Source organism: Protopterus annectens, chromosome 14.part0 (assembly GCF_019279795.1).
Source record: "Protopterus annectens isolate FY-2018-M chromosome 14.part0, PAN1.0, whole genome shotgun sequence".
NCBI classification, from domain to species: Eukaryota; Metazoa; Chordata; order Ceratodontiformes; family Protopteridae; genus Protopterus; species Protopterus annectens.
The window spans coordinates 922,003,469-922,030,017 of record NC_056748.1 but is presented as its reverse complement, the minus strand read 5'-3'; the positions used below and the strand labels follow the sequence as shown (position 1 = coordinate 922,030,017).

Genomic DNA, 26,549 nt, shown 5'->3' with positions numbered 1-26,549 from the left:
TGATCCCCAAATGCAGGGCACGAATCAGGAAGTAATCCCTGGTTTGGGAGAGTAGACGCCTGGTGGGAGCAGTGAGGAGCCAATCATCCAGGTACGGATAGACCTGAATCCCCTGAAGCCTCAGGTGAGCCGCTACCACTGCCATCACTTTGGTGAACACCCTGGGGCTGTGGCGAGACCAAAGGGTAGGGCTCAAAATTGGTAATGATTGACTCCAATTTGGAAGCAGAAGAACCTCCTGGAGCTTCTGTGCATCTTTATGTGATAGTATCCTGGAGGTCTAACTAGCACACCCAGTCACTCTCTTGCAGGTATGGCATGATGGACTGTAGTGTGACCATCCGAAACTTCTCTTTGGCAACTGACAGGTTCAGGTAGAAAGGTCTAGAATGGGCCTCAAGTCCCCCGTTTTCTTTGGCACCATATCTGGAGTAGAAGCCCGATCTGGACTGATCTGGGGGGACAGTTTCAATGGCTTGTTTTTCTAGCAGCTTGGAAATTTCCTGTGTTGCTGCCTCCCTTTGCGTGGGTGGTATGTCCGGGAGGTGTTTGGGAGACTTGGGGGGACCCACAAAGGGGATACAGTATCCTCTGGATATGGTCAGAAGCACCTAGCGGTCTGATGTTATAGACTCCCATACCGTTAGGTGCAAGGACAATCATACCCCGAATGCCTCCAGAGTAGAGCACTCAGGCCACCCCTCAAGGCTGCTGCCCGGGTCTGTCTGAGAAAGGTTCTCGAGACCCAAAATTCCTCGGACTCCCTCTGCCTCTGGGCAGGCATCCATTCTGTCCCCCTCTGCCTCTGGCGAAAGAAGAGCCCTGAGTGTCCTGGGAATACTGTGACTTCCGGAACCACATCTTCTTTTGCCCTCTCTGGTTCCAGGAAAAGGACCTTTGAGGGTACGAGAAGCAGATCCCGATGGCAGGCAGTGTTTTCCCATCCTTCTCACTCTGGACTAATGTCTCTTTGACAGTCTTACCAAAGAGAGTAGAGCCATCATAAGGGGGCATTGGCAAAGGACTCCTTGAAAGATTCCGAAAATTGACAATCTGACCAAGGCGTTGTGCCTCATGGACACGCTGGAACCAGCTGCCCTAGCCGCTCCTTCAGTAGCATGTAAAAGGAGTCACATGGACGTGTTGGAGACTGCTTTCAAAGTGGCCATCCTCGTGGAGAATGAGACCCTGTCCTCCTGCGACATGGACTTAGGGGGAGACTCCTCCAGCTCCTTTACCAGGTCGTGTTGGAGTCTAGTGACATGGGCCAGGTAGTTCAGTGCCCTAATTGAAAAGGTAGCTGAAGCATACACCCGCTTCCCTAGGCGGTCCATCATCTGCAATTCTCTCGGTCAGGAGGATGAACCGAGGAACTCTCCTGGGCAAGTTTCTTCTTTGTGGCTGCTGCTACCACCATAGCATCTACGGGGAGCCCTTGGTTCCATGCTGGTCTGTCTGTGGGGGGACTCAAAATTTTGTCGGGTCTTTTTGGAATTGGTTCCATGGTATCCATCTCCTTCCATGCCTGTGAGGTGACCAGGTCCACCAAAGGATCCACAGGAGGGGACACCCAGATGGGCCCGTGCCAAAAGCCTCCAGGAACACGGACTCGTCAGAAGAAAGTTTGGGGGCAGACCAACCTCCCCAGTGGTGCAGGATTTCCATTATGTCTCCAAAGGAAACATCCTCAGGAGGTGACCTAGGGGAACCTTCTCCAACATCCATGTCTGTATCCTCGGTGAGGGACTCTTGGAAGTCCAAGTGCCTCCTCTTGCACATATGCTTGCGAGGCACCTCTCCAGTGGGGCTCTCCAGGGGGAACTCGCAAGCCACTTGTTCCTCAGGGGGAACCGTCTGGGGTTCCTCGAGCATGGGCTGTCCCTCTGGTAAAATGATGGGGACCATAGAAAGAGCCGAGGGTGTCTGGGTGAAGTCTGAGTGGGCAGTCAGGGGTCTCGATCCAGCAGAGAGAGCCCTTTCTACCACGTCGAATGCCGAAGGAGAGCGAATCTCCTGAGAAACCAATAAGACGGCCAGTCTCCCCGGGTTCGATGAGAGAATCGGAGCCGGGCCCAAAGTGGACGGGGCTCTGAGGGAGGAAACTTGGCCAAACAAAGGTGGAGACGATGAAAAAAGTTCCACTCCCTCAGATATGACACCCAAGCTCTGGCTCTGAGAGAGAGCTCCAGGCAGCTGTCAGTGTCGAGGAAGCAAGTACTGTCGGTGCCGACCCTCTGAATAAAGCCATCCTCGAATCCAAATACTCTGAACCCGATGGATGGATTAGAGAAGGAGATATCGGCTGGAAAAAAGGAAGTGAGCTCCCCCCTCCTGAGGGACAGGGGGCTGGGTAAGACCCCCATCTGGATCAGAGTATAGATGAACCTCCTCATCATTTTATCCATATCAACCTCAGAAAAATACCGGGTGGACCTCGACAAGGCCAGGGACTCCGGGGCCCTAGAAGCTGAACGTGTCTCCTCCAGCTCCAGGGAGAACCTCGGAGATCGGAGCCAAGGGGAGTCATGGATCCGTAACGTTTTGACTGGTGAAGGGAGGTCCGGAGACCTCTTGCACTTTTTCCTCGACTTCGACACTCTCTCCTTCTCTCTGCCCCTTTTCCACTCTGCTTCCACAGCCTTTTGCACAGGAGGTTGAGTCCCAGCATGGGAGGGAGGGGAATCCAGGGGAAGAGAAGGCGAGGCGACCACAGCAGCCACTGTGACCGAAGCTGAAGATGAGGCAACCGTCTCGGAAGGGGGAAGAAGGCCTTTCAGGGCCAACTGGGCCTTCCTACCTTTAATGGCACTTGGGTTGAACCCTGCGCATATAGTGTAGTCTGTGCTCAGATGGGCCACGCCCAAGCACATAACACACAGAGTGTGGCCATCTGCAGGGGATAACTTATGGACACACTCAGTGCATCTTTTGAAAATAGGCTTGTCAGCCAGAAGGTCAGAAGAAAGAGTAACCAAAAAATAAAATGTTATTCTTTCTTGCTGAGAACACCCATTCACCACACTCACACACAGAACACACGGGGGGGGGGGGGGGGGCAAAAATACACACAACTACGCTAACTACCCTAAAGCTACAACACTCGATGCACCAAGCGAGGGGAAGAGAAAGGGAAACCTACTCTATCACTATCTATATTTTTAAAGATTTACCCACTGAAAAACCTGGAGTGCTAGAGATCACGATGCATAAGCTATTTGCGGCAAATGAGATCTGAGGGTTGGAAGGTAGTGAGGTGTATTATCGGTAAGGTTAGGAGCTTGGAGCTTGGAGTAGATGCTAGTAAAGTTGCCGGCTCGGATTCAATACGGATCCAGTATCCCACAGGTTGAAGACCAAATGAAGTAAACTACTTCAGATCAGATATTATGAAATCAATGTTTGTCAGTTACATCTGACCCAAACTTAAGCATGGAATAACTACGGAAATATTAGAAAGAAACCAAGCATGATTAAATTTGAAAGAGTACAGCAGAAATACAAGGACATCCATGGATGTGAAAAAAAGAAGTTATGTACTCACCATAAAGTTTCATCTGTGTTGTCGATCTTTGTTCATTCTTGATGAATGGGACTCTGTTCTGATCCTCGGAACAGGCTCAGCCATTATACAGCTCGAACCAGCCAAAAACTCTCCAGCTAAGACTACACCAACAATGCCCCTCACTCCATTACCTCAGATTGAGTTTGCAGATAATAGCAAGAGTATACATAGTAACTATAAGCAGAAGCAATGTCCAAGGTAAATACTCTATTACAACCCAGGACAAGGATTTAATACTCCAGGAAATCTACAGGAGGGGGAAGATGGGTGGGATGTCAAGGATGAATGAAGAACAACACAGATGGAACGTCATGGTGAGTACATAACTTCTTTATCTGATGTTGTCAATCTTTGTTTATTCTTGATGAATGGGACAGAGTCCCAGCTACTTTAGTTCCTGTGTGGCCTTATGGAAGGATATCCCTAAGAACCATAGAGCAAAAGGATGCTCCTCCCCTGGAGACCATATTCACTTTGTAATGAGTGATAAAGGTATGAGGCATAGCCCAAGTTAAAGCTGCACAAATTTTGCCATAGAAGCTTTTGAATGAAAAACTCCTAAAGTGGCAACTGATCTGGTTGAATGCACTTTGACAGGCACAGGTAACTTATGGTAGGTATGCGCATAAATAAAGGTAACACAATCTCTCAGCCATTTCGATAAGGTCACTTTTGATGCAGCCTGTCTGACCATTGCATCAGTAAAGGAAATGAACAGTTAATCTGTTTTCCTGGATTATTTAGTCCTGTTCACGTAAAAACGCAATTGCCTGTGAACGTCCAGTAAGTGTAAGCAATATTCACCTTTGTTGGAAAACTTGGGAAAGAAAACTGGTAATTCAATAGTCTAATTAATACTGGATTCAGAGGCCATCTTAAAAAGGGTTAGTTCTCAATGACACCCTGTCTTTATGAATGATGATATGGAGGGCTTCACACATAATGCTTGGATGTCAGAGACTCTTCTGGCAGAAGTGATGGCTACTAGAAAGAGTTTTTTCCAAGAAAGGAATTTAAGATGGCAAGTAGCTGCTGGTTCAAAGGGAGTTAGTACTAAAGTTTGCAAAACCAAGCTGAGATCCTATGGAGCTGTGGGATTTTTGAATGGGGGTTTTAGTTGTAAGGCACCTTTGAGAAAAACCTTGCACAAGGGATGGGAAATTAGAGGACGGCCGTCAAACCATTGTGAAAATTGGAAATGGCTACTATCTGAACTCTAATGGTGGAAGTTGAAGCTCCTTGGTCAAACAGAGTGGCTAAAACTTGCAAAACGTTTTCAACAGGCACCGACAATGGATCTAAATTGTTTTCAGAGGCCCAGACTGAAAATCTCTTCATTTACTGGAGTAGAGTCTCCTGGTGGAGGCCTATAGGAGGCCAGAAGAATCTTTTGTACTGGGGAAGATGTTTTATTCTGCCTGGCAATTAATATAATTGAAGAAACCACGCTGTGACCTTGAGGGAGTGCAGACTGGGGTGCACCAATCCCTGCGGGTGAGAGAACAGGCCTGGAACTGAGTCCAGGATCTACAGCTGGTGAATCAAGTGAGGCCATAAAAATGGAAACTAAATTTGCCTGGGCCAAAAGGAAGCAATGAGAATCATATTGCTTCGCAACTTTTGGGCTTTCTTTAGGAAGATGGGTATGACAGGAAATGGGGGAAAGGCATAAAGGCGACCCAAGGGCCAATCAAGAAGGAGTGCATCTCTTGGGGGCTCCCCTTAAGGGGGGATTAGGGCAAAGGAGCTGCTACACTTGTTCATTGTGAGGAAAAGAGATCACAGCAAGGCTGACCCCATCGACAAAAGATTTTCTTTGACACTCTGGGACTGAGAGACCACTAGTGAAGCAGTACAATGTGTCTGCTCAGCTTGTCCACTCTCATGTTGGAAATCCCCAGGATGTGCGTTGCCACAAGAAAGCAGTTGGAAGACATCACCCATTGCCACACACTGACAGCTTCCTGGAAAAAGGGGTAGGATTTGGTTCCTCCTTGTTTGTTGATGTACCATACCACTGATATGTTGTCTGACTGGATCACAACTGTTCCCAGAGGAAGAGCAGATTGAAAGGCTTGCAATGCTAGGATCACTGCTCTAATTTCCAGGACACTGATGTGCAAGTTTGCCTCTTGTGGAGACCAAGTGCCTTGGACTATTCTTTCCAGATAATGCCCCCCACCCCATATGGGAAGAGTCTGTGGTCACTATGGCCTTGGGTTGTGGGGAAACAAAAGGACAGCCCATTAGGATTTCTTCTGACTGCATCCACCAAGACAGATCCTTTTTGCAATGTCCTGTTACTAAGACTGGGTGAGTCATCAGATGAGAAAGAATTGGAGGCCAGAAGCCATTGAAATATCTTCATGTGAAATCTGACCAAGGGGACGTAATGGCCACTGCCATAGATCCTAGGGCTTGGAGAACAAGTAGAGATGGAACTTTGTTTTTTACCAGAATGAGCTGTACTTGAGACCTTATTTTTTGGAGACTGTGAAAGTGTAGAAAAGTTATACATGAAACTGTGTTGAGGCGGGCTCCTATGAATTCTAGGTCCAGAGTGGGAGACAGTTGTGACTTTTCATAGTTGACTGTTATGCCCAGAGCACTGAACAAGTGTATGATGAAGTCTGTGGCTTGCAGCAGCAGATGCCTGGTAGGGGTGGTGAAGAGCTAGTCATCTAGATAAGTAAACACCTGCAATCAGTGTAATCTCACATGAGCTGTGAATGCTGCCATGCATTTGAACACCCTGGGGGGCTGTGGTGAGGCCAAAGGGCAGCACTCGGAACTGGTAATGACTGTCCCTTAGCCGAAAGTGAAGAAACCTTTTTGAGTGCTTGTCCATCTTTATGTGGTAATACACGTCTTGAAGTTCTATACAGCACATCCAATCGTTATCCCCTAAAAGGGGAGAATAGACTGAAACATGACTATCCAGAATTTTGTCTGTGGAACAAACTTGTACAGAAGGCTGAGGTTCAATATTGGCCTCCAGTCCCCTATCTTCTTTGGCACTAAAACCAACCTGGAGCAAACTCCGGATCCTATCTGGTCTGGTGAGACTTCTTGGATGACTCTCTTTCTACCAGTTTTTGAACCTCTATAGCAGCTTGATTCCTCTGATTGGGTAGAACATCAGGGATTTTTCTCAGGGATCTCGGGAGGTGGGTGAAGGGAATGACAGCCTCTGGTAATGATTCTTTGACCTCAGTACCGGAGGTTATTTGTAGGCAGGCTGTCAAGTGCAGTGAGTCTCCTCCTGACTGCTTCCAGAGGTATGCAATCGGGTTTCCTTTCAGGAGCTCAGGTAGGGTTGTCCACAGGAGTCATCTCTGGAACCCTGGTTTCACGGGCCACCTCTGCCTTGAGGTTGGCTTCTTCTGTCTGAGCTCCCCCCTCTGCCCCGAGGGGGAGTCGCCACCATGTGTGTCCTGGAAAGGCCCCCGGGACTTTTTGAACCACATCTTTCCACTCCTCTGATTCCTGGAGTAGGATCACTGAGGAGTAGAAAAACAAATACCCACAGCAGACAGGGTCTTTCCATGCTTTTCACACCTGGCTAGTGTGTCCTTCATCTTGGGGCCGAACAAATATGATCTGTCAAAAGAAGCACTGACAAAGGAAGTCTTGAAGGGCTCTGCGAATTCACACAAGCACATCCAGGTGTGGAGCCTCATGACAACTCCGGAACCTGCTACTCTGGTCGTGCCTTCAACTGGATGTGCAATAAGCCACATGGTCAAGTTCAAAATAGACTCCAGGGTGGCTAGCTGAGAGGCGACCTTATCTTGTACCCAAGTTAAACATAGCACCAGCGAGAGACTCCGATAACTCCTTAGTCAGATCTCCCTCTAGTAAAATGTGCCATAATGTTCAAAGACCTGAGTGCAAAGGTCGAAGAAACGTAGACCCGCTTCCCAAATCTGTCCATTGTCCTACACTCCCGGTTAGGAGGATGTACAGCATTGGTGAGTTCCTTCTTAGTGGCAGCTGCTGCTACCATGGCATCTACTGCTAAACCCTTGGCCCAATATTGGTGGCCCTCCACCACAGAAATAATTCTGTCTAATCTCCGGGGAATAGGCTCTATGGAATCAGGGGCTTTCCAAGCCTGCTGCACGATCAGCTTAATAAGACAGTCAGCAGGTGGAGTCACCCACGAAGTAGATGGTCAAGCATCAAATAAGTGCAAGAACACAGATTCCTCTGAGGTCAGGTCTTGGGGCTTCCACTTACCCCTCTGCTTGAGGATCTCTAGGATGTCTCCAAAGACAATGTCTTCAGGGGGGTGATTGGGGGGAACCTTCCCCTTCATCGAAATCAGTGTCCTCTGTGACAGATTCTTCCAGGGAACCTATGTGCTTCCTCTTGCATGTTTTCTTATGGGGGGGGGGTCCTCAGTGTGGATTTCTGAGGAAGACTCCTAAGAAGAGGGGGGCCTGTACAGGGGTAATGAAGCTTCGCCTGTCATGGGGACTGGTGTCAGCTCTGGGGCAGAAGATATGGTAATATGACACTGATGCAGGAGGAACTAGCTGAGAGCCTGTAGAGGCTAAAACTTTCTCCATAACCTGGAAGGCATGCTCCCCCCCCCCCCCCGAAGAGGAAAGGGAGCCCAGAACCAGGAAAGACCATTTCAGTACCAAGATCACACCCTGCTGGTCTGCCCTCCAAGGAAGGAACAGAGGAAGGACCCACAACCGAAAAGTCCCAAGAGCCAAGGTCGGCTCCGCATAAAAAACAGGAGCTGATCCAAGACCCTCAGAAACAGCAGCAGAGTCGCAGCCATGAGAATAGTACTGTTGTGTACACTTACCATAAATGTAGATGTTAGAGTGTATTCACTGTTGCAGCCATCACCTGTGGATTATCCCTGTTGTGGTAGCCCTCGGCCGGCCCGAATACCAGAGTCAATGTTTTTGTGTGCCGGCTGCTGTCGTTTGTAGTCTGACATCCAGTCGTCAGTACTATAAAGCAAGGCAGCTGACATAATTACATCAGTTTTACTTGCACTAACTCGTCAGAAGCACAAGGGAAAAGAGAGTAGTGGTCCTGGTGGCTAAGAGGCACCTTCAAAAGCCTGTGTTGCCCTAGGGGAAGATGTGAAATGGGGGATGGAGGGAGGGAAACCAAGACTGCAACAATGAATACACTCGAACATCTACATTTATGGTAAATGCACACAACTGTACTATGCTCTTCGTGTTTCACTACTGCAGTCATCACCTGTGGGAGGATTTCCAAAGCTGAGGTAAAGGGTGGAAGAGTCATAGGTATGGGTCAGGAGGCCCTGCAGGTTTGCAGAGGCAAACCCTGTCCTAGACCTAGAAAAGAGAGGAAGGTGGTAATGCTTTGTAAAGGTATGTACAGAGGTCCAGGTGGCCGCTTCCACTATGCCCCTGGTAGGTAGTCCTCTAAGAAAGGCAGAGGAAGTGGAGGTTGCCCTAGTGGCGTGGGTACGGATAGACTTATGGATGGGTCTCCCTTGTGGTCTGTAGCAAAAATGGATACAGTGTGAAATCCATTTGGAAATGGTTTGTTTGGAGATGGGCTTCCCCCTATGCCCCTGGGGTGAAGCTTACCAGAAGCTGGTCACTATTTCTGAATGGCTTAGTGCGGTCCAGATAGTATCTGAGTTGTCTGTGCATATCTAGTGAGTGTAGAATTCTTTCCCCCTTGTTTTGAGGGTTGGGAAAGAAGGTGGGAAGGTGTATGGCCTGGGTTAAGGGTCACATCAGATACCACCTTGGGCATAAAAGATGGATTAGTCCTCAGGGAGACCCTGTCTGCATGGAAAATTATGAAGGGCTCAACAGCCGTGAGAGCTTGACATTCTGAGACCCTTCTGGCTGAGGTGATAGCTAGTAGGAAGGCAGCCTTCCAGGAGAGGTATTTCAATTCTGTTGAAGCAGCAGGTTTGAAAGGAGGTAAGGTTAGCTTTTCTAACACATAATTCGGGTCCCAGGGTGGAGTAGGAGGTCTTCTGGGAGGGCCTGATATTGGAAGCCCCTCTGAGGAATTGCTTAATCAAAGGACGAGAGAAGAGGGTTGGGTCTGAATCACAATGGGCAGAGATGGCCGAGGCATGGATTTTAATAGAGGAGAAGGAGAGGCCACTACTGAGCAACTCTGCTAAGTAATCCAGGATGAGAGAGATAGAATGTTGGGAGGAACTGCCCCCTTTAGATTGTTTCTGGGAGCAGAATCTTTTCCATTTTCCTACATAAGATTTTCTTGTGCTGGGCCTTCTGGTCTCTGTGATGATGTCCAGGACCTGTCTGCTTAACAGTGACTTCTTGTTAGTTTTTAGTGTATGAGCCATGCTGAAAGTTTGAGAGTTTGTAGGTCTGGGTGCAGTATCTTCCCTCTCTTCTGGATCAAGAGGTCTGACCTCAGGGGAAGCAGCTTCGGGGGCTGCGAGGTCAGACTGCATAGTAAGGGGAACCAATGCTGTCTGGGCCAATTTGGAGCAATAAGGATGGCCTTTGGTCTCTCCTCTCTTATTTTGATCAGAACCTTGGGAATAAGGGGTAGAGGAGGGTATGCATACACAAAGACGGAGCTCCAGGGGAAGGCCAAGGCATCCACCTTCCATGCTAGGATGTGATACTCCCTGGTACAAAACTTGTGTAGCTGGTGGTTGAGGTGCGAGGTTAAGAGACCCACCTCTGGGGTTCCCCACTCCTGGGTGATTTGCAAACAGATTTCTCTGTGGAGGTGCCACTCGTGGGGGGTCCAGTAAGCTTCTGCTTAGGTGGTCTGCCAGCCAGTGTGTTGTTGATCTCTGGTAAGTATTGGGCAATCAGGTGCAGCCCCATGGAGGTGGCTGTGAGCCACAGACTCATGGCTAACCTGCACAGGGGTTAAGATTGGGTGCCCCCCTCCCACTTGTTGATGTACCACATTATTGCGGTGTTGTCTGTTTTTATAAGGAGGATCCCTGGCCTGAGACAGGGTTGGAAGGAAGTCAGAGCCTTTTGCACTGCCATCTTTTCTTTCTGGTTGATGTGCAAGTGAAGTTGCCGGGCATTCCAAAGGCTTTGGGTACACCTGCCTGCTAGGTGAGCGCCCCAAGCTATGTCTGATGGTGATGGTCTGGCCGGAAGGGCGAAGGATGAAGGGAAGACCCTTGTTCATGGCACAGGGCTCTGCCCACCAGAAAAATTCATCCCTTATGCAAGGGATCAGTGGGAGAGTGGTCTCTAGGGACTGAGAGTGCTGACACCAAAGGTTCTTTAAGTACCACTGAAGCTTTCTCATGTGAAACCTGGCTAGAGGGATGAGAAGAATGCAATATGCCATGTATCCCAGGGCATGCAGGAACTTCCTCACAGTGAGGTCACTTCTGGAAGCCAGCTGGGTGAAGTATAGAGGCAGGAAAGCTCTGCTTTTCTGGGGATAGGAAGGCCATAAGGGTTGCTGAGTCTAGCACAGCTCCCAGGAAAACAATTTTCCTGGTGAGGTTTCCTTTGATTTTTTCTTGCTGATGGTGAACCCTAGGGAAGTTGGGAGTTTTTTTTAACAAAGAGAAGATCCTGAAGCAACCTTTCTTTGTTGTTAGCCTGAATGAGGCAGTCATCCAGGTAATGGTAAATCTGTGTATTTCTCTGTCTGCAGAATGCTATGGCCAGGGCCAAGCATTTGGTGAATACTCCAGGAGCAGTAGATAAGCTAAAGGGTAGTGCAGAGAAAGTACAGTTCTGTACACTTACCATAAATCTAGATGTTCAAATGTATTCACGGTTGCAGTCATCACATTTAGGTTATTCCTGCCAGGGTAGCCCTCAGCCTGCCCAAATACCAGATACTCAGTATTTCTGCGTCAGTTGCCATCTCTTGAAGACTGATGTCAGGTTGGCAGTAGTATAAAGTAAGGCAGCCAACGGCATTACATCAGTTGTTCTTGCCCTAACCTGTCAGGAGCCCCCCAAGTAGGAGGCCAGGTTCTGGTGGAAGAAAACCCACCAGTTGAAAATAAATACCAAAATTCCCTTGCAAGTTAAGGAGAACAAGTTAGAACGGAGAAAGAGAAGAAAGGGAGATGGAGGGAGGGAAACCAGGACTGCAACAGTGAATACACTCGAACATCTACATTTATGGTAAGTGTACACAACTGTACTATGTTCTTTGTGTTTCACTGTTGCAGTCAACATATTTTTGTTGATTCCCAAAGCTGAGGGAAAGGGTGGAGGTAGTCAATGCAACTAGGGGCTGGCTAGGATGCCCTGCAAGACTGCATAGGCAAACCCTGCCCTGGATTTGGAAGAGAGGCAGGTGGTAATGCTTGGTAAAAGTGTGAGCAGATGTCCAGGTGGCAGCCTCCATGATGTCCCTGGTGGGGACTCCTCAAAGGAAGACTGCAGAGGTGGAGGATGCTCTGGTGGTGTGTGTCCTGACCCCCTTGGGGGAGGCTTTCCATGCTGTTTGTAGCACAAATGGATGCAGTGTGCTATGCATTTTGAAATGGTTTGCTTGGAGGTGGCTTTGCCTTCTGCCCTTGTAGCAAAGCTAAACAGCAATTGATCAGACTTTCTGAAGGATTTAGTCCTGTCATGATTGAATCTGAGCTGTCTATACATATCTAGAGAGTGGAGAATCCTTTCCTCCTTGTTCTGGGGATTGGGAAAAAAGGTGGGCAAATGAATGGATTGGTTGAGAGCCACTTTGGGCATAAAGGATGGGTTAGTTCTGAGGGATACCCTGACTGCATGGAAAATGATGAAGGGTTCCACAGCCATGAGTGCCTGCAGCTCAGAGACTCTTCTGGCTGAAGTGATGGCCAGAATGAATGTTGTTTTCCAGGAGAGAAATTTTGGCTCTGCAGAAGAAGCTGGTTCGAAAAGGGGCAGGGTGAGCTTTTCCAAAACAAAGTTAAGTTCCCAAGCTGGTGTTGGTGCCCTTCTGGGTGGCTTCAAATTGCTAGTCTCTCTTAGGAACTGTTTGATCAGAGGGCGTGACAGAAGGGGCTGCTCAGTGAGAAAATGAGTAGAAATAGCAGAGGCATGAATTTTTATAGAGGAGAAAGAGAGGCCACTGTGCAGTAGGTAAGCTAAGTAATCAAGGATGAGAGGGAGGGAGGGCTGTGCTGTATTGGCTCCCTTAGCCTGGATCGAGGTGCAGAATCTTTTCCATTTGTCTGCATAAGACTTTCTAGTGCCAGGACATCTGGCCTCATGGATAACATCCAGAACCTGTTTACTGAGTTTGGCAGATTGGTTAGGGAATAAGCCAAGCTGTCAAATTGAGAGTCTGCAATTGGGGATGCATGAATTCCCCTTCCCTCTGGGTCAGGAGGTTTGGAATCTGAGGAAGATGCCAGGGGGGAGAGGGGAGTGGCTGTGCAGCAAGGGGTACCAGTGCTGCCGGGGCCAGTCTGGAGCTATCAGAATGGTCGCTGTTTTTTCCTCCATTATTTTGAGCAGTATCCTGGGGATGAGAAGGAGGGGAGGAAAGACACAGACTGATAGATTGACCCAGGGGAAGGACAGGGCATCCACTTTCCAAGCCATGCAGTGATGCTCTCTGGTGCAGAATTTGCTGAGCTGATGGTTGGTGTGGGAGGCAAAGAGGTCGACCTTCGGGGTTCCCCATTCTGAGTTATCAGGGTGAAGGTACTTCTGTTGAGTTGCCACTCGTGTGGGCCCAGAAGATTTCTGCTTAATTGGTCTGCAGAGAGTTGAGAGAGCCTGGTAGGAATTGTGCTAACAAGTGTAGTTGCAAGGCAGAGGCTGTGTGCCAAAGGTTCATGGCCATCCTGCATAAATGGTAGGAGTGAGTCCCTCCCTGCTTATTGATGTACCACATCACAGTGGTGTTGTCTGATTTGATCAGGGGAGCCCCTGAAGAAAGAAGGGGTTTGAAAGCTATCAAGGCGTACTGCACACCCATCATCTCTTTTTGATTGATGTGCAGAGGGATTTGCTGTGGGCTCCATTGGCCCTGTATGCACCTGCTATCCAGGTGGGCAGCCCAAGCATAGTCTGATACGTTGGTGGTGAGGTGTCTGGGTGGCAGGGGGTGGGGAGAAAGGTATTCCTTTGTTGTGGGAACATCCTGCTGCGCACCAAAGAAAATCTTTTCTGAGGCAAGGAATTATAGGTAGAAGAGTTTCCATGTCCTGAGAGTGTTGGCACCAAAGGCTCTTTAGGTACCACTGAAGTTTCCTCATATGCAGTCTGGCATATGGAATGAGTAGTATGCAAGATGACATGAACCCCAGAGCTTGCAGGATCATCCTTGCAGTTAGCTGGGGCCTGGTGGCTAGTTGAGAGAAGTAGGCTGTCAGGAAAATTTGTCTCTCTGGAGTGAGGTATGCCATCTGGGATGCTGTGTCCAAGACTTGCTCCCAGGAATATTATCCTTTATATGGGCACCTGTTTGGATTTCTTTTCATTGATTGTGTACCCTAGGAAGGTTAGTAGGGTCTTTACAAAAGCCAGGTGCTTGAGCAGCTTTTCCTGCCTGTCTGCCTGAATAAGGCAGTAGTCTATGTTTGGGTAAATCTGGATATTTCTTTGTCTGCAAAATGCAATGGCCGGAGCCAGACATTTTGTAAAAACTTTGGGAGCAGTAGATAAGCCAAAGGGAAGCAAAGAGAACTGAAAGTGTTGAGATCCTGCCCCGAAGCGGAGATATTTCCTGCATGATTCCCTGACAGGAAAGTGGAGGTAGGTTTCTTCTAGATCTAGGGTGGCTAGGCAAGCATCCTTGGAGAGCATGGGTATCAGCTGCTGTAGGGTGAGCATTTTGAATTTTTGGATCACCAGGAAGGTGTTTAGAATGGATAGAGCGAGGATGGGGCACCAGGTACCCTCTTTTCTGGGCACCAGAAATAGTCTGGAGTAGAAACCTTGGCCTATCTGTTCTGCAGGAATGTGCTCTATTGCCCTCAGAGAGCAGGGAAAGGATTTGCTTTTGAGCCTCTGCCCACTGATTTGGTGGTAGATCTGGGAACTCTTTTGGGGTTGGAAAGGTATGGAAGGAAGATTCGTATCCCTGAGACATGATGTTCAGAACCTAGTGTTCCAGGTGCTAGAGTGAAAGGAGAGTTTTCCTCCTGGGTAAGTGAAGGTGAGCAGACGGAGGGGATGGAGGTGGTGAGTCATTGTGAGTTCTTACCATAAGGGGATGGCTTACAACTCCCTGGTTTTGACATGGAGGTAGTCCACTGCTTAGATTTCTGCATTCCCTGGGTCTGCTTCCATGGGACCTCGGCTGGGCCGGTTTACTGGGAGCAGGAAAGAACCAATGCTTGGAGGCTTCTTCTGCCTTAATACCAAATAAGTTATCTTTGTGCAAGGGGGCATCCAACAATTTAGATTTGACATGGTCTGGAAGGGGCTGTTCCTTAAGCCATCCATGCCTTCTAATGGCAGATCCAGTAACTGCTGCCCTGCAAGAAGCTGCTAGGGTGTCAAAACCACAGTGCAAGGTATGTTTAGTTACTTGATTTGCAGAATGCATTAAATCTTGTAAATCTTTACATTCTGCTCAAGCAGGAAAGGAAGACATTTTTTGTTTAAGGAGTTCCAAGGTATGTTGCAGAAATTTCAGCATATGGAACTGACAATTTAGTGCCTTGATAGCAAGAGTAGCTGAGGTGTATACTTTTTTACCCCATCTGTCCAATGCTCGTGAATCCCTGTCTGAGGAGGTGGGATTCTTAGCATTAGGTTGGTTTAAATCCTTTTGGCCCTTAAGAGATGGCCTCAGGGTCAGTTGTAGGTTTTTTAAAAAGATATTTATGTGAGTCAGGGACTCTATAGTACCTGTCTGGTTTACTGGGAGCAGGTGGAAGGGCGTCAGGAGTCAAGCTGGATTCAAGGAAAACATCCTCCACAACATCCAGGACTGGGGGGTGGCTAAGGCTCTGTGTTGTGGAAGATCTAAGAATTCTCTGAGTCTCTTTTTAGGTAGTCCTGACTTCTCCCATTGGAAATGCTCCCTTAAAGTATGCAAGGTTTCCTAAAAGGAAAAATCCTCTAGAGGAGAGGCTGAAGGAATGGAATCCTCTGCATCAGAATCCTCATAAGTGGAGAGGGGTTGCATGTCTTCATATTCAGATGCATCATATTCATCTGACTCTGGTTCAGACAAAACTACGGGGGACAGATCACTTTTCCTTTTGGAGGGGGCAGCTGGGCCTCCCCTGATTAGCATGATAAGGTCTTCTGCCATTTTAGGCATTTAAGACTGAGATAAGGTAGCAGGCGCCTGAAAGTGGGTCATTGGTTTCTTGGGTGTAGTTTGTACACTGGGCCTAAGAAACTCGGCAGTTTTAGAAAGAACTGTAGTCGCGAAAGAAGACGTTGGTTTGTGCAGAGATTCGGTGCTAAGGACTTCCTCGGAAGCCAGTGCCTGCTCAGCGGCTCCGGACCCATCAGAGGGTGACATGACCATAGGATCTGTAGTCAAAGAAGAGTTTTGCGGCATACCGGACTCCGAAAGGGTCTCGGTAGCGGCCTGTGAATCAACAGAAGCGGGCAGCAGGGGCTGAGAAAGCACCTCACTGAGTACCGGAGAATTGACGACTGGCTTAACGGAAGCGCTGTCGGTAGGTCTGGACCTGTGTGGTCTGTCTCTGTCTTTATCTTTACGTTTTTTCAGAATATCTGCTGTCGGATGGCTTACCGAAGCCATATCGGAATTTGAGGACTGTAAGTGAAAATATCTGGCTACAATAAGGGCCCAATGATGGATAGTTCTGGCGTTGAACAAAGCTCAGAAGCGACAATGAGGGACGTGGCAGTCTGGGCCTAAACAAGTGATGCAGTAAGAGTGGAAGTCTTGGTGTGGTATTTGTTTTCCACAGCTGAGACAATTACTAACTTTTCTGACATCGGTTAGTGCAAGAAAAAAGGATCCCCAAAGTAGTACTTAGCTTTAGAAGACTTCAACTTCAATTCAGAGCTTTAGAAGACTTCAACTTCAATTCAGTAGACGAAACTCAGGTAGTGGTCGACCGGCATTCATGCGAACTGCTTCTGCTTTGAGCTCCACAGCAAGAAAGACTGATGTAACAGCGTCGGCTGCCTTGCTTTATACTACTGACAACCTGACGTCAGTCTTGAAGCGACAGCAACCGAGGCAGAAATACTAAGTATCTGGTATTCGGGCCGGCTGAGGGCTACCCTGGCAGGGATAACCCAAATGTGATGACTGCAACAGTGAAACAAGAACATCCGAATGTGCTGCCTGCTCTGAAGTGCAGGAATTTTCTGCACAATTCCCTGATGGGGATGTGGAGTTAGGCATCTTTTAGGTCTAGTGTCACCAGCCAGACATTTGGTGTGAGCAGAGGCAGGAACTACTGCAACCAAGGAGGTGTTCAGTTTGGATAGATCCAGGATGGGGTGCCAAGTGCCCTCTTTTCTGGGTACAAGGAATAGTCTGGAGTAAAAACCTTTTCCTGTTTGATCCAGAGGGACAGGTTATACTGCCCCCTGGGATATTAGTGTTTTTACCTGTTTTAATGCCTCTGCCCACTGGTTTGGGTACCCTCTTAGAATTGGGAGATCGCTGAAGGAGAATCTGTATCCCTGAGAAATGATTTTTAATACCCATTGGTCCTTGGTTATAACTGTCCTTGAAGAGGGAGACCCTTCCTCCTAGTTTTAGATGAGTGAAAGGAGGGCAGAGGGGGGATGGAGAGTCATTGTGAGTGCTTGCCATAGATGCTTGGCTTAGTTAGAACTCCCTGCCTTAGAGGCGGAAGTGGTCCATTGTTTGCTTCTTTGCTGGCCCTGGGATAGGGGCCTGGATGTCCTGTCCCTGTGGGACTTGCTTTGGCCCTGTCTGCTGGGTGCAGGGAAGGCCCAGTGCTTAGAGGGTAAGTTCCTGCTGAATCTGGGCGGTTGAACTTGAAAGAAATATTTTACTGTTTGCATAGATTTTGCTTTGTCTTCCATCTTTTTAAGCACCTCTTCTGCTTTTTCCCCAAACAGGCGTTCCTTACCTAGGGGTGCATCAATAAGTTTAGACTTCACATGATCAGGGAGAGGTTGTTCCTTCAGCCATGCATGTCTTCTAATAATAGATCCGGTCACTGCTGTCCACTAGAGGCTTCTAGGGCATCATATCCATATTGTAGAGAGTGCTTGACCACTTAACCAGTAGAGTGTAATAATTCTGCCAGCTCTTTAGAGTTGGCACCCTCAGGAGAGGTAGCAATTTTCTGTTTTAATTGTTCCAAAATGTGTCAGTGATATTTTAACATATGGAACTGACAACTGAGTGCTCTGATAGCGAAAGTTGCAGAGGTGTATATTTTCTTACCCCATCTGTCCTGACCACTGGAGTCTTTGTCAGAAGGAAGAGGATTCTTGACAGAACTAGTCTTAACTCCTTTGGGTCCCTGTGTAATGACCTCAGGGTCTACGGCAGGGTTCCTGTACAGGTATTTGAAAGAATCCAGTACTCTGTAGTACCTGTCAGGTTTAGCTGGAGCAGGAGGCAGGGCATCAGGAGCTAAACTGGATTCAAGGAAATCATCATCCACCACTTCTAGAACAAGTCCAGAAACTCTTTACATTGTTTCTTTGACTGAGGGTAGTCCTGAGATTCCCACTGAAAATGTTCCCTGAGGGAGTGAAGGGTTCCCCCGAAGGAGAGGTCCTCTGGAGGGGAGGCAGAGGGGATGGATTCATCTTCATCTGAATCCTCATAAACAGTTAAGTGGTGTTGTTCCTCTTCTAAGGCAGAATAATCAGATTCCTCAGACTCTTGGTCTGTCATAACATCTGGAGAAGGAAGCCTTTTCCTTTTTGGAGTGAGGGCTTGCATATCTTGGATAAGGGATATGAGAGCCTCCACCATTTTAAGCATTTGAGCTTGGGGTTGGGGAGCAGTAGCAAGATGGTGGCTAAAAATAGATTTCCTAGTAGTGGCCTGGCTTTGAGGCCTGAGAGAATCCAGTCTCTAAAAAATGGTAGTCGGAAGAGAAGATGTCAGTTTTTGTCTAGAATCGGTAGTGTGAATGGCCGCTCCAGACCCAACTGAGGCAGAGACAGCCAAAGGCTCGGTAGACTAAGTGGATTTCTGCGGCATACCTGACTCTGAAAGGGTCTCAACAGAGGCCTGCATAGAAAGCGAGTCGGGCATCAGGGGCTGCGAAAGCGCCTCACTGAATTCCGGAGAACTGACGACTTGCTTAGCGGTAGCATTGTCGGAAGGCTTAGCCTTGTGTGGCCTGTCTCTATCGTTACATTTTTTCGGAATGTCGGTGGATTGTTGGCTGATGGACGCCATATCGGAATTCGGAATACAAAAATATTGGTCTACAAAAAGAGCTCTATGGCGAATGGTTCCCGCATTAAAGAGGACACAGAACTGGCAACGAGGGATGTCATGGCCTGGGCCTAAACAAGTGATGCAGTAAGAATGAAAGTCTCGGTGTGGGATCTGCTTTCCACCGGCGAGACAACTGTTAACATTTTTCAGATATTGGTTAGAGCAAGAAAAAAGGGTCCCCAACGGGGTACTTAGCTTTAGACGTTTTCTGCTGAAATTCAACTTCTGATAGTGACTGACTGGCACTCGTGCGAACTGCTTCTGCTACGGACTCCACAGTAAGAAAGACTGATGTAATGACGTCGGCTGCCTTGCTTTATAGTACTGACAACCTGACATCAGACTGCAAGCGACAGCAGCTGGCGCACAAAAACACTGACTCTGGTATTCAGGCTGGCCGAGGGCTCCCACAGCAGGGATAACAAACAGGTTATGACTGCAACAGTGAAACATGAAGAACATCTATTGGTTCCAAAGAGGGAACCGAATAAGTCAGAAACACATTTGTTGCAGAGGAAGGGATGCCCAACGGTACTATAGTGGCTAGCATGTGGGGGGGGGGGGGTCAAAGTGCTGAGCTCCGAAGCTTTGGTGGAGATCAGAAGAGGAGACAGTGTCTGAGTCCTTGGAGAAGATACCCCAACTCCAGAAGGGACAGGGATACCTCTGACTGCCAACAGCTGATCCACCAGTCTCACATCTACCTCGGAGAGACTCCTGGAGGATTGAACTGAAAAACATGAAGGGGACTCTGGTCATTTCAGGAAGGGACTGGGCAAATGGCCCACAAAGGGGACTATGGAAGGTGAATACCTTGTCCTGGGAGGAACCTGTTCTGGTATCGGCACAGAGTGGGTGGGTAAAGCCTGCTAAGACGCCATAGGAGAGGTCGGTACCGAACCAGAAACCAAAGATGCCGGTGCTGATGCTAGTGTCAAAGGCACCGTGATGATAGTTGCCGGTGCTGCAGAGTCTTGAACTTGTAGTTTTGGTAACTTAACTTTCGGTTCCAAGGAGGTAGTCAGAATAGGAGTCTTATGTTTTGAGGCCATCAGTGTCATGGGAGACGCAGGCACTGAGTTGCTCTTCTTTTTGGAAGAGTCAGATTTAGAATGGTCACACTTGGACAAGGCTTTGGTGAAAGAGGTCTTTAGTGAGCCCTTTAAAATGAGCTTATTTCAATGTTTGACCAAGGTCCGATGACTAAAGACCTGGCAGATGTCACAATGTAGAGCTATGTGAGGAGCTCCTAGACAATAAACACAGGAAAGATGTCCATCAGAACTGAGAATCTTTCTTCCACAGTCTTGGCACTGTTTGAACCCAGAAGTGCCTTTTTGTTTTTCCGTAATTTTGCGTTAATAAGAAACAAGCACTAACAAAACACATACTAAGGATAGACAGAAAAAATCTACCAACTATGGTAGATTAAGAATACCAAAACAGTAATCAGAAAAGGAAAGGAGATACCAACGATGGTACAGAGAAATACCCCTAGAGGTAAGAAAGGCAGAGAGGGTTAATAATAATGAGGGATAAAGGGTAGAGTATTCAGACACTTGCACGGTAGCCAAAGTTATAAAAGGTATAAGTAGAAAATATCTATCTATATTTTGACAGAAAAAAGAATTTTAAAAGACTTAGCAGAGAGCAATGGCCGATGCGTCTTGCTGACAAAGCGGCAAACAAGATCAAGGGTAATGGAAAGAGGGGCATTGTGGGTAGTCTCTTAGCTCAAGAGTTTTTGGCTGGCGCAAACTCTATAACAGCCGAACCAGTCCTGAGGATTGGAACAGAATCCCATTAGTCAAGAATGAATGAAGACTGACATCAGATTTAAAGTTATTATGAAAGACTAAAATATCTGAACTTGTACAGTGTCTCATATAGAAATTTAAATGGAGACCCTATTCAGGTATACAGGGTATTTAAAAGCAACTACCTCAGGAAATGTTTTGGGTTATCAAGATGTAGCTGAGGATCATCAGACAATCTATCCATCCAGATGTACTAGTTGGTTCTTTGAGATAGTAGCTGATGCATGGAACAGACTACCAAATTACATTAAAGCAAATACAAAGTACTAGTTCAGATATTTTTAAAAACAACTAGGATACTTACTATGGAAATAACGGTTTTGATATATTGGCAGTCTAGAAGGGCATTGTTGCCTGTGGCTGAACTATTTATATGTATATATGTACTGTGGTTAAAAAGTTATCTCAAAACTTTCCAACCATCCTACCCCAAAGGAGGAGCTATAGCTAAAAAATGTACTTATTCCAAAACTGGAATATTGATCACCCATATTTAGAAAGCACTCAGTTCATATGACCAGCAGGATTCAGACAACTGCCAATGCAGTCTCCTGGTTTCATCAGCCTAGACTCTTGATACAAGCATCATTTTGCCATCCTTCATAAAGCCAACAGCCTAACTATACCAAACAGATTTACTATTTTCCTCCCCATTCTCAAATAAGAAATCCTCCACAAACACTACAGCCCCTCCATTGCATGCAAGCTACAAACCAAACATTCCCACTCTGCACTCTGAAATCAAGATAATAATAATAATAACCGTACACTCAGTCTGACAGATGGGGAAAGAAGATTCAGCAAAATTGTTCCTGCAAACTGGAATAGGATCCCACTAGAAATTAGACAACTTAATGAACTAAAATAATTTCGACTGTGGTGGTGGTGCTGCGGTAGCATTGTCACCTCACAGCAAGATGTTGTCCCGTTCGATTCTCAGCTAAAGCATCTTCTGTGTAGATGGGCGTACCTTCGTTGAAGGTTGTACGTCAGGGCTGGCAACTCAGTACGTAAAAATCTGTTGCCAATCATTAGCGGACCGGAGTTCCGCTGTGGCAACCCCTAACCGGGAAAAGCCGAAAGATACAATAACAATGAACTAAAATAATTTCAAAGGAAGCTCATTGACCACTTAAAGGAAATGTACAAATGCTCATACTTTATAAACAAAGGCTAAGCTGCATACATTCTCCCCAGATTTCCTTGCACCATTAGCTTAACAGCCACTTTCAAGCTGTCTTATATTTCTAAAATTCTTTCTTATGCATATATAACGTTCCTTTCATTACCCCACTCTAACTTTCCCCTCGCCTAGGTTCTCCTGTCAACTAATCTACATCTTACTCTATTCTCTTGCAAATGATGTCTCCCTACATCCTACGCCAGGTCTATATTAGATATTCGAATGCTTAAAAGTTCGAATCACTAAAGAACGCACTTTAGTGATCGAACACTTAAAAGTTCGAATATCTATAAAAAGAATATTTAAAAAAAAAAAAGAAAAAAATAAAGGGTTTAAGCAGGGGGGCTAGCCCCCTGCACTCCCCATGTGGGGTGGCTGTGCCCCCCACACCCCCCGCTACTTAAATATACCAACTCTGAGATTGCACTTCAGTGTGCTACAGTGCGGAAACAGAACATTTCCCATTTCCTACACTGTAGCGCGATCTTGGAGTTGGTATATTTAAGTAGCGGGGGGTGTGGGGGGTGCAGGGGGGCTTGCTCCCCCCCATGCTTACACCCTTTAGTTTTTCTTTTTTTTTAAATTTTTATGTATATTTGAACATTTAAACGTTAGATCACTAAAGTTCGTTCTTTAGTGATTCGAACTTTTAAGCATTCGAATATCTAATATAGACCCCTAAGCCTCTATTTCCTCTAGCTACAGCCCTGATCCCTTTACATTACTCTGAATTCACAGTATACGTCAGTCATTTCCCACCACATATTTGTGCTAACTGTGCAAACTTTGTATTTTGAATGTATGCCAGATAAACATTTTATTTCTATATGGACAGTAATAACGTGTAAATGTACTCCTGAAGAACTCTGTGCAAATGAACAATGAACAAAGTAACTTGCACTTACTTTTATACATTCGTTGAAGACTTGAATTATTTCACTTGTATATAAAAATGTAAACTCTCTGCCATGAAAAGAAATGAACATGTAACTTGTACGAAATGTTGTGCTATGAAATGAACTATAGACCTCTTGCAATTTTGTGGAGTATGCATCTGAACTAGACCACCTGCCTGGTTCAACACAAATAAATTAGTCAAACAAAAATGCAACAGTTGCACTGTAAACCAAGGTAAAACACTAGCCCATTTAGACCTTTTTTAGGTTCAGCCTGAGGCTGCAAAAGATAAAGTAAACAAGGATAGTGCTTTTCTTACAGAGATAGTGTCATTTATAAAATTTATAAAATGGCAAAAGTAAACAGCACAAATCTAGTTAGATAATTAAACACATTATGAGAGAATACAGTCATCAACGTCACCATCATCAATCCCGCTTTTCCATTTTTTTCTACATGGGGCCAGGGTGTTGCGTCAACTGTCACCATCTGTCTTAATTCAATGCCATTTGCCCATCTAGGAGGAGACAATGAGGCTGACCCCTGGACACATGTGAGTGACCATTCCTCTCAGTTTCCTTGGGAACAACTGGTAATCACAAAAAACAAGCTGGACACTACCTGCTGTGGAAACGGTGTTTGGCTTACCCTGGTGTTACTGCAACCCTCAGTAAGATGAGCAGTCAGAAATAAAAGGACGGATGGATTTTGATTTACTTATTCCTGAACACTACAAACCAACAGCAGCAACAAGTTCAGCTAATTCAAACAATACTTGCTGTTATCCTGCATCATCAGTAAGCAGTGAAAACAGTGTTTCTAGGATAAAGACTGCAAGATGGTGCAGTACCATGCCAAGATAAAACATAAGCCTAAGATTGACACATCATGCATGAACCAAGGTCCTGATGCAAAATATTCATGGCAGAGTCTGCAGATCAGTCCAAGCCATGTTCTGAACACTTCTCTTGAAAGCTCAACAGCATCTTCATTGATTACCTTTCAAAATCCTGATGTCAGTTTCCTACTGTACTGCACCTGGGGCAAAGTGCATTTAGCCCTGCTGTCTGTTGATCAGAAGCCCCCTCTTGATCAATAAGATTATTCTTTCCCCATCACCGGGTAAAGGCACTAGACTGTATTTTAATACTGTTCTTTGGTCAAACATCAGTCTCAGTCGTTACACAAAACAGACTAAATTTTCAGTACTAAGCACAACCACCACCTTTTGCTGTTTAACTCTCTTTCAAAACATACTGCAGTTTCATCACTCAGAATACATAACACGCTGTATTCTCTCTATCAGAAATAGTTAGTTAAAGTCATGTTGTAAAACATTATGTTTTACAGGTGCTAGTCCTTTGTTTATGCTCTTGGCTCTCAGGGATATTAATCCCTCTACTTTGCATTGCAATATAGTCTCAACAGTTCGCCAAGAGTCACTAAATTTTTATTTAATTATTTATTTATTTCAGTTTGATGACCGGGGAGGTCCACTGGGCTCAGGGAGCCCATTTTCAGTGGAGGCCTGGGGAGAAAAGCTCCGCATTGCATTGTGATTATACATAGTTATTCACAAAATATCTGCATGACACAGTGATTATACACAGTTATTCACATAAAAATCTGCATTACATAGAAATTATACAGTTATTCACATAAAAATTAAATTAAGTGATGTGAAAATATATATGCAGTTATACCCAGTTGTACACATAAAAATCCAATTTAGATGAGGAAGAGTACAATTAAATAAAATTATGTTACACAATTCTAATGCATTTCTACAGTTTGGCTATGATAAATACGTTTTGTGACAACCGATATTCTTACCTGTAAGGCTGCAGGTTTCTTTCTGATACTTGTTACTAGGTAGAGTGTAGCAGGTCCACTGTGGTGTAGAGGAGGTCCGTGACTTTTTACATGGAGAGGCATGACTGCTGCTGTACTCCCAGAAATAGCATCTCTTTGGTCTCTTCCCCTGGATTTGAGAATCAGGCTCTACTGAAGGGTCACAATCTGAAAAAAGAATATAAATAAAACTATTCAGCCACAACATTTCATAAACAGAAGGAACAATATGGACTTAGTGAACAAAAACTAAGAAAATGTTGATTTTAAGGTCAACAACTGAATTAAAAAATGAAAATGCTTGGTTTCTAACTCCACTCTTACACATTAGCATATCTTATTCAGGTTACAAGTGTAAAGATTCTATTCAGCTAATAACTTCAGCCCACAATTGTGGCTGACCATGTTTGCTAATGACCGCAAACTGCACATTCTTATCCAGTCATCCAATACTAACAGCTCAAGCAAGGGCTGGAATATGCACATATCTGGTGTACTGAAAAGTGTCTCAAGTTTAAATGCAAAAAATTGCAGCATAGTTAATATTTGGTTAAAAAAAAGCTGTTCTTACCTCATATGTTTTAAACAGTACTCCTCTTTAGGCAGATATGATCATAAGAAACCTGGGTACTTGTGTGGGCAGTTCTGACTCATTCAATCATTACGTTTCCAACAAAGTCAGGAAATCACTCTATCTGTCCCAGTTAATTTTGAACTGAATGTCTTAAAGATCCGAATAAGTCATCCTATCATGGTACTCCTTCCCTTATCAGACCCACCATCATACCCCTCAACCTAGAAACATCAAAAATCTGCACAAAGGCCCATGAAAAATAGGTACAAATCTGTATGCTGACTAACATAAAATTTACATACATAATTATGGAACCTCACCCACTCCGATGGAATTGCGGGATACCAACTTTCAAACGCAAACTGAACAGACCACCAAAATACGGCCCCAGACCCTGTAGTAAATGGTAACCATTTTTTTTAAATGGGTAGCAATGATGTTCACTGGGAAGGGAGAAAATGATGAACCTTAGGATTTTGTTTTTGGTGACTTGCAGTAAGTGGGTTTTGTTTTTGGTGACTTGCAGTAAAGTGGGTTTTGTGGTAAAAGTAGGGCATTTAATGGCAGGCAATATTCTAAACTTAGCAAAAGAATATGCCAGGTTGCTAGGAACTCCAAAAGTCATTCTCAATGGCCTACTGATCAGTGGCGCAGCTACAGTCTGTGCCGCCCAGGGCTGTCTTTGAGTTTGCTGCCCTTTCCGCCTCACAAAACCATGGTGGAATGGGGGCCCCCCATACACACCTCCTACAGCCACTCCAATGTCCCATTACTTGGCTATTTTGCCCCATTTACCATAAACACTGTAATGTGCATACTGTTTTACTTCTACAATGATTATTTGGATTTCATTTAAAACTTTTATTTTATATTTTACAACACAAACACTAACATACATCTGCTAAACAAAGCAATACAGTCCCAAAATGAAAACAGACTTAGTATTAAAACTTCTCTGCTTTTGAAACTCACATTCATTAAAACAGCACTGAAACCCACATTCAAAGAAAATGCATCTTCACATGAAACATACGTGTTCTTTGATGCACCTTCCTGAACGTATTAAATTATATTCCTTGTAAAATACAGCACACTTGTTAGAGCACTTTTTAAATTTATTGTTTTGAATATTTTTCCAGTAAGCAATGAAACAAAATGCATGAAGCAATAATGACAAAACTGCCCAGTTCAGAATATTTTCCTCATAAAAGTGTACTCAAACTTCTACAATCCACCAGTATCAGTAAATATGCACAATCTCTGCAGAAGTAAAATTCATCTAAATAATTCCACATTAAAGAGATCTGTAACTCATGAAGAGGTTACTGCTAGCAAACAACTTTACATTTCATTGTTTCATCTACAAATAAAGTG

General features: G+C 45.7%; 1 protein-coding gene across 1 annotated transcript in view; it reads right to left on the bottom strand.

Annotated features, from left to right (window-relative positions):
• LOC122789343 (CREB3 regulatory factor-like) overlaps window positions 1-26,549 on the bottom strand; it is a 1,518,167-nt gene that overhangs the window by 623,433 nt on the left and 868,185 nt on the right. The window contains exon 4 of the mRNA XM_044056721.1: window positions 24,584-24,769. Within this exon, the coding sequence (XP_043912656.1) occupies window positions 24,584-24,769 (186 nt within the window). The remainder of the gene's footprint in view (window positions 1-24,583; window positions 24,770-26,549) is intronic.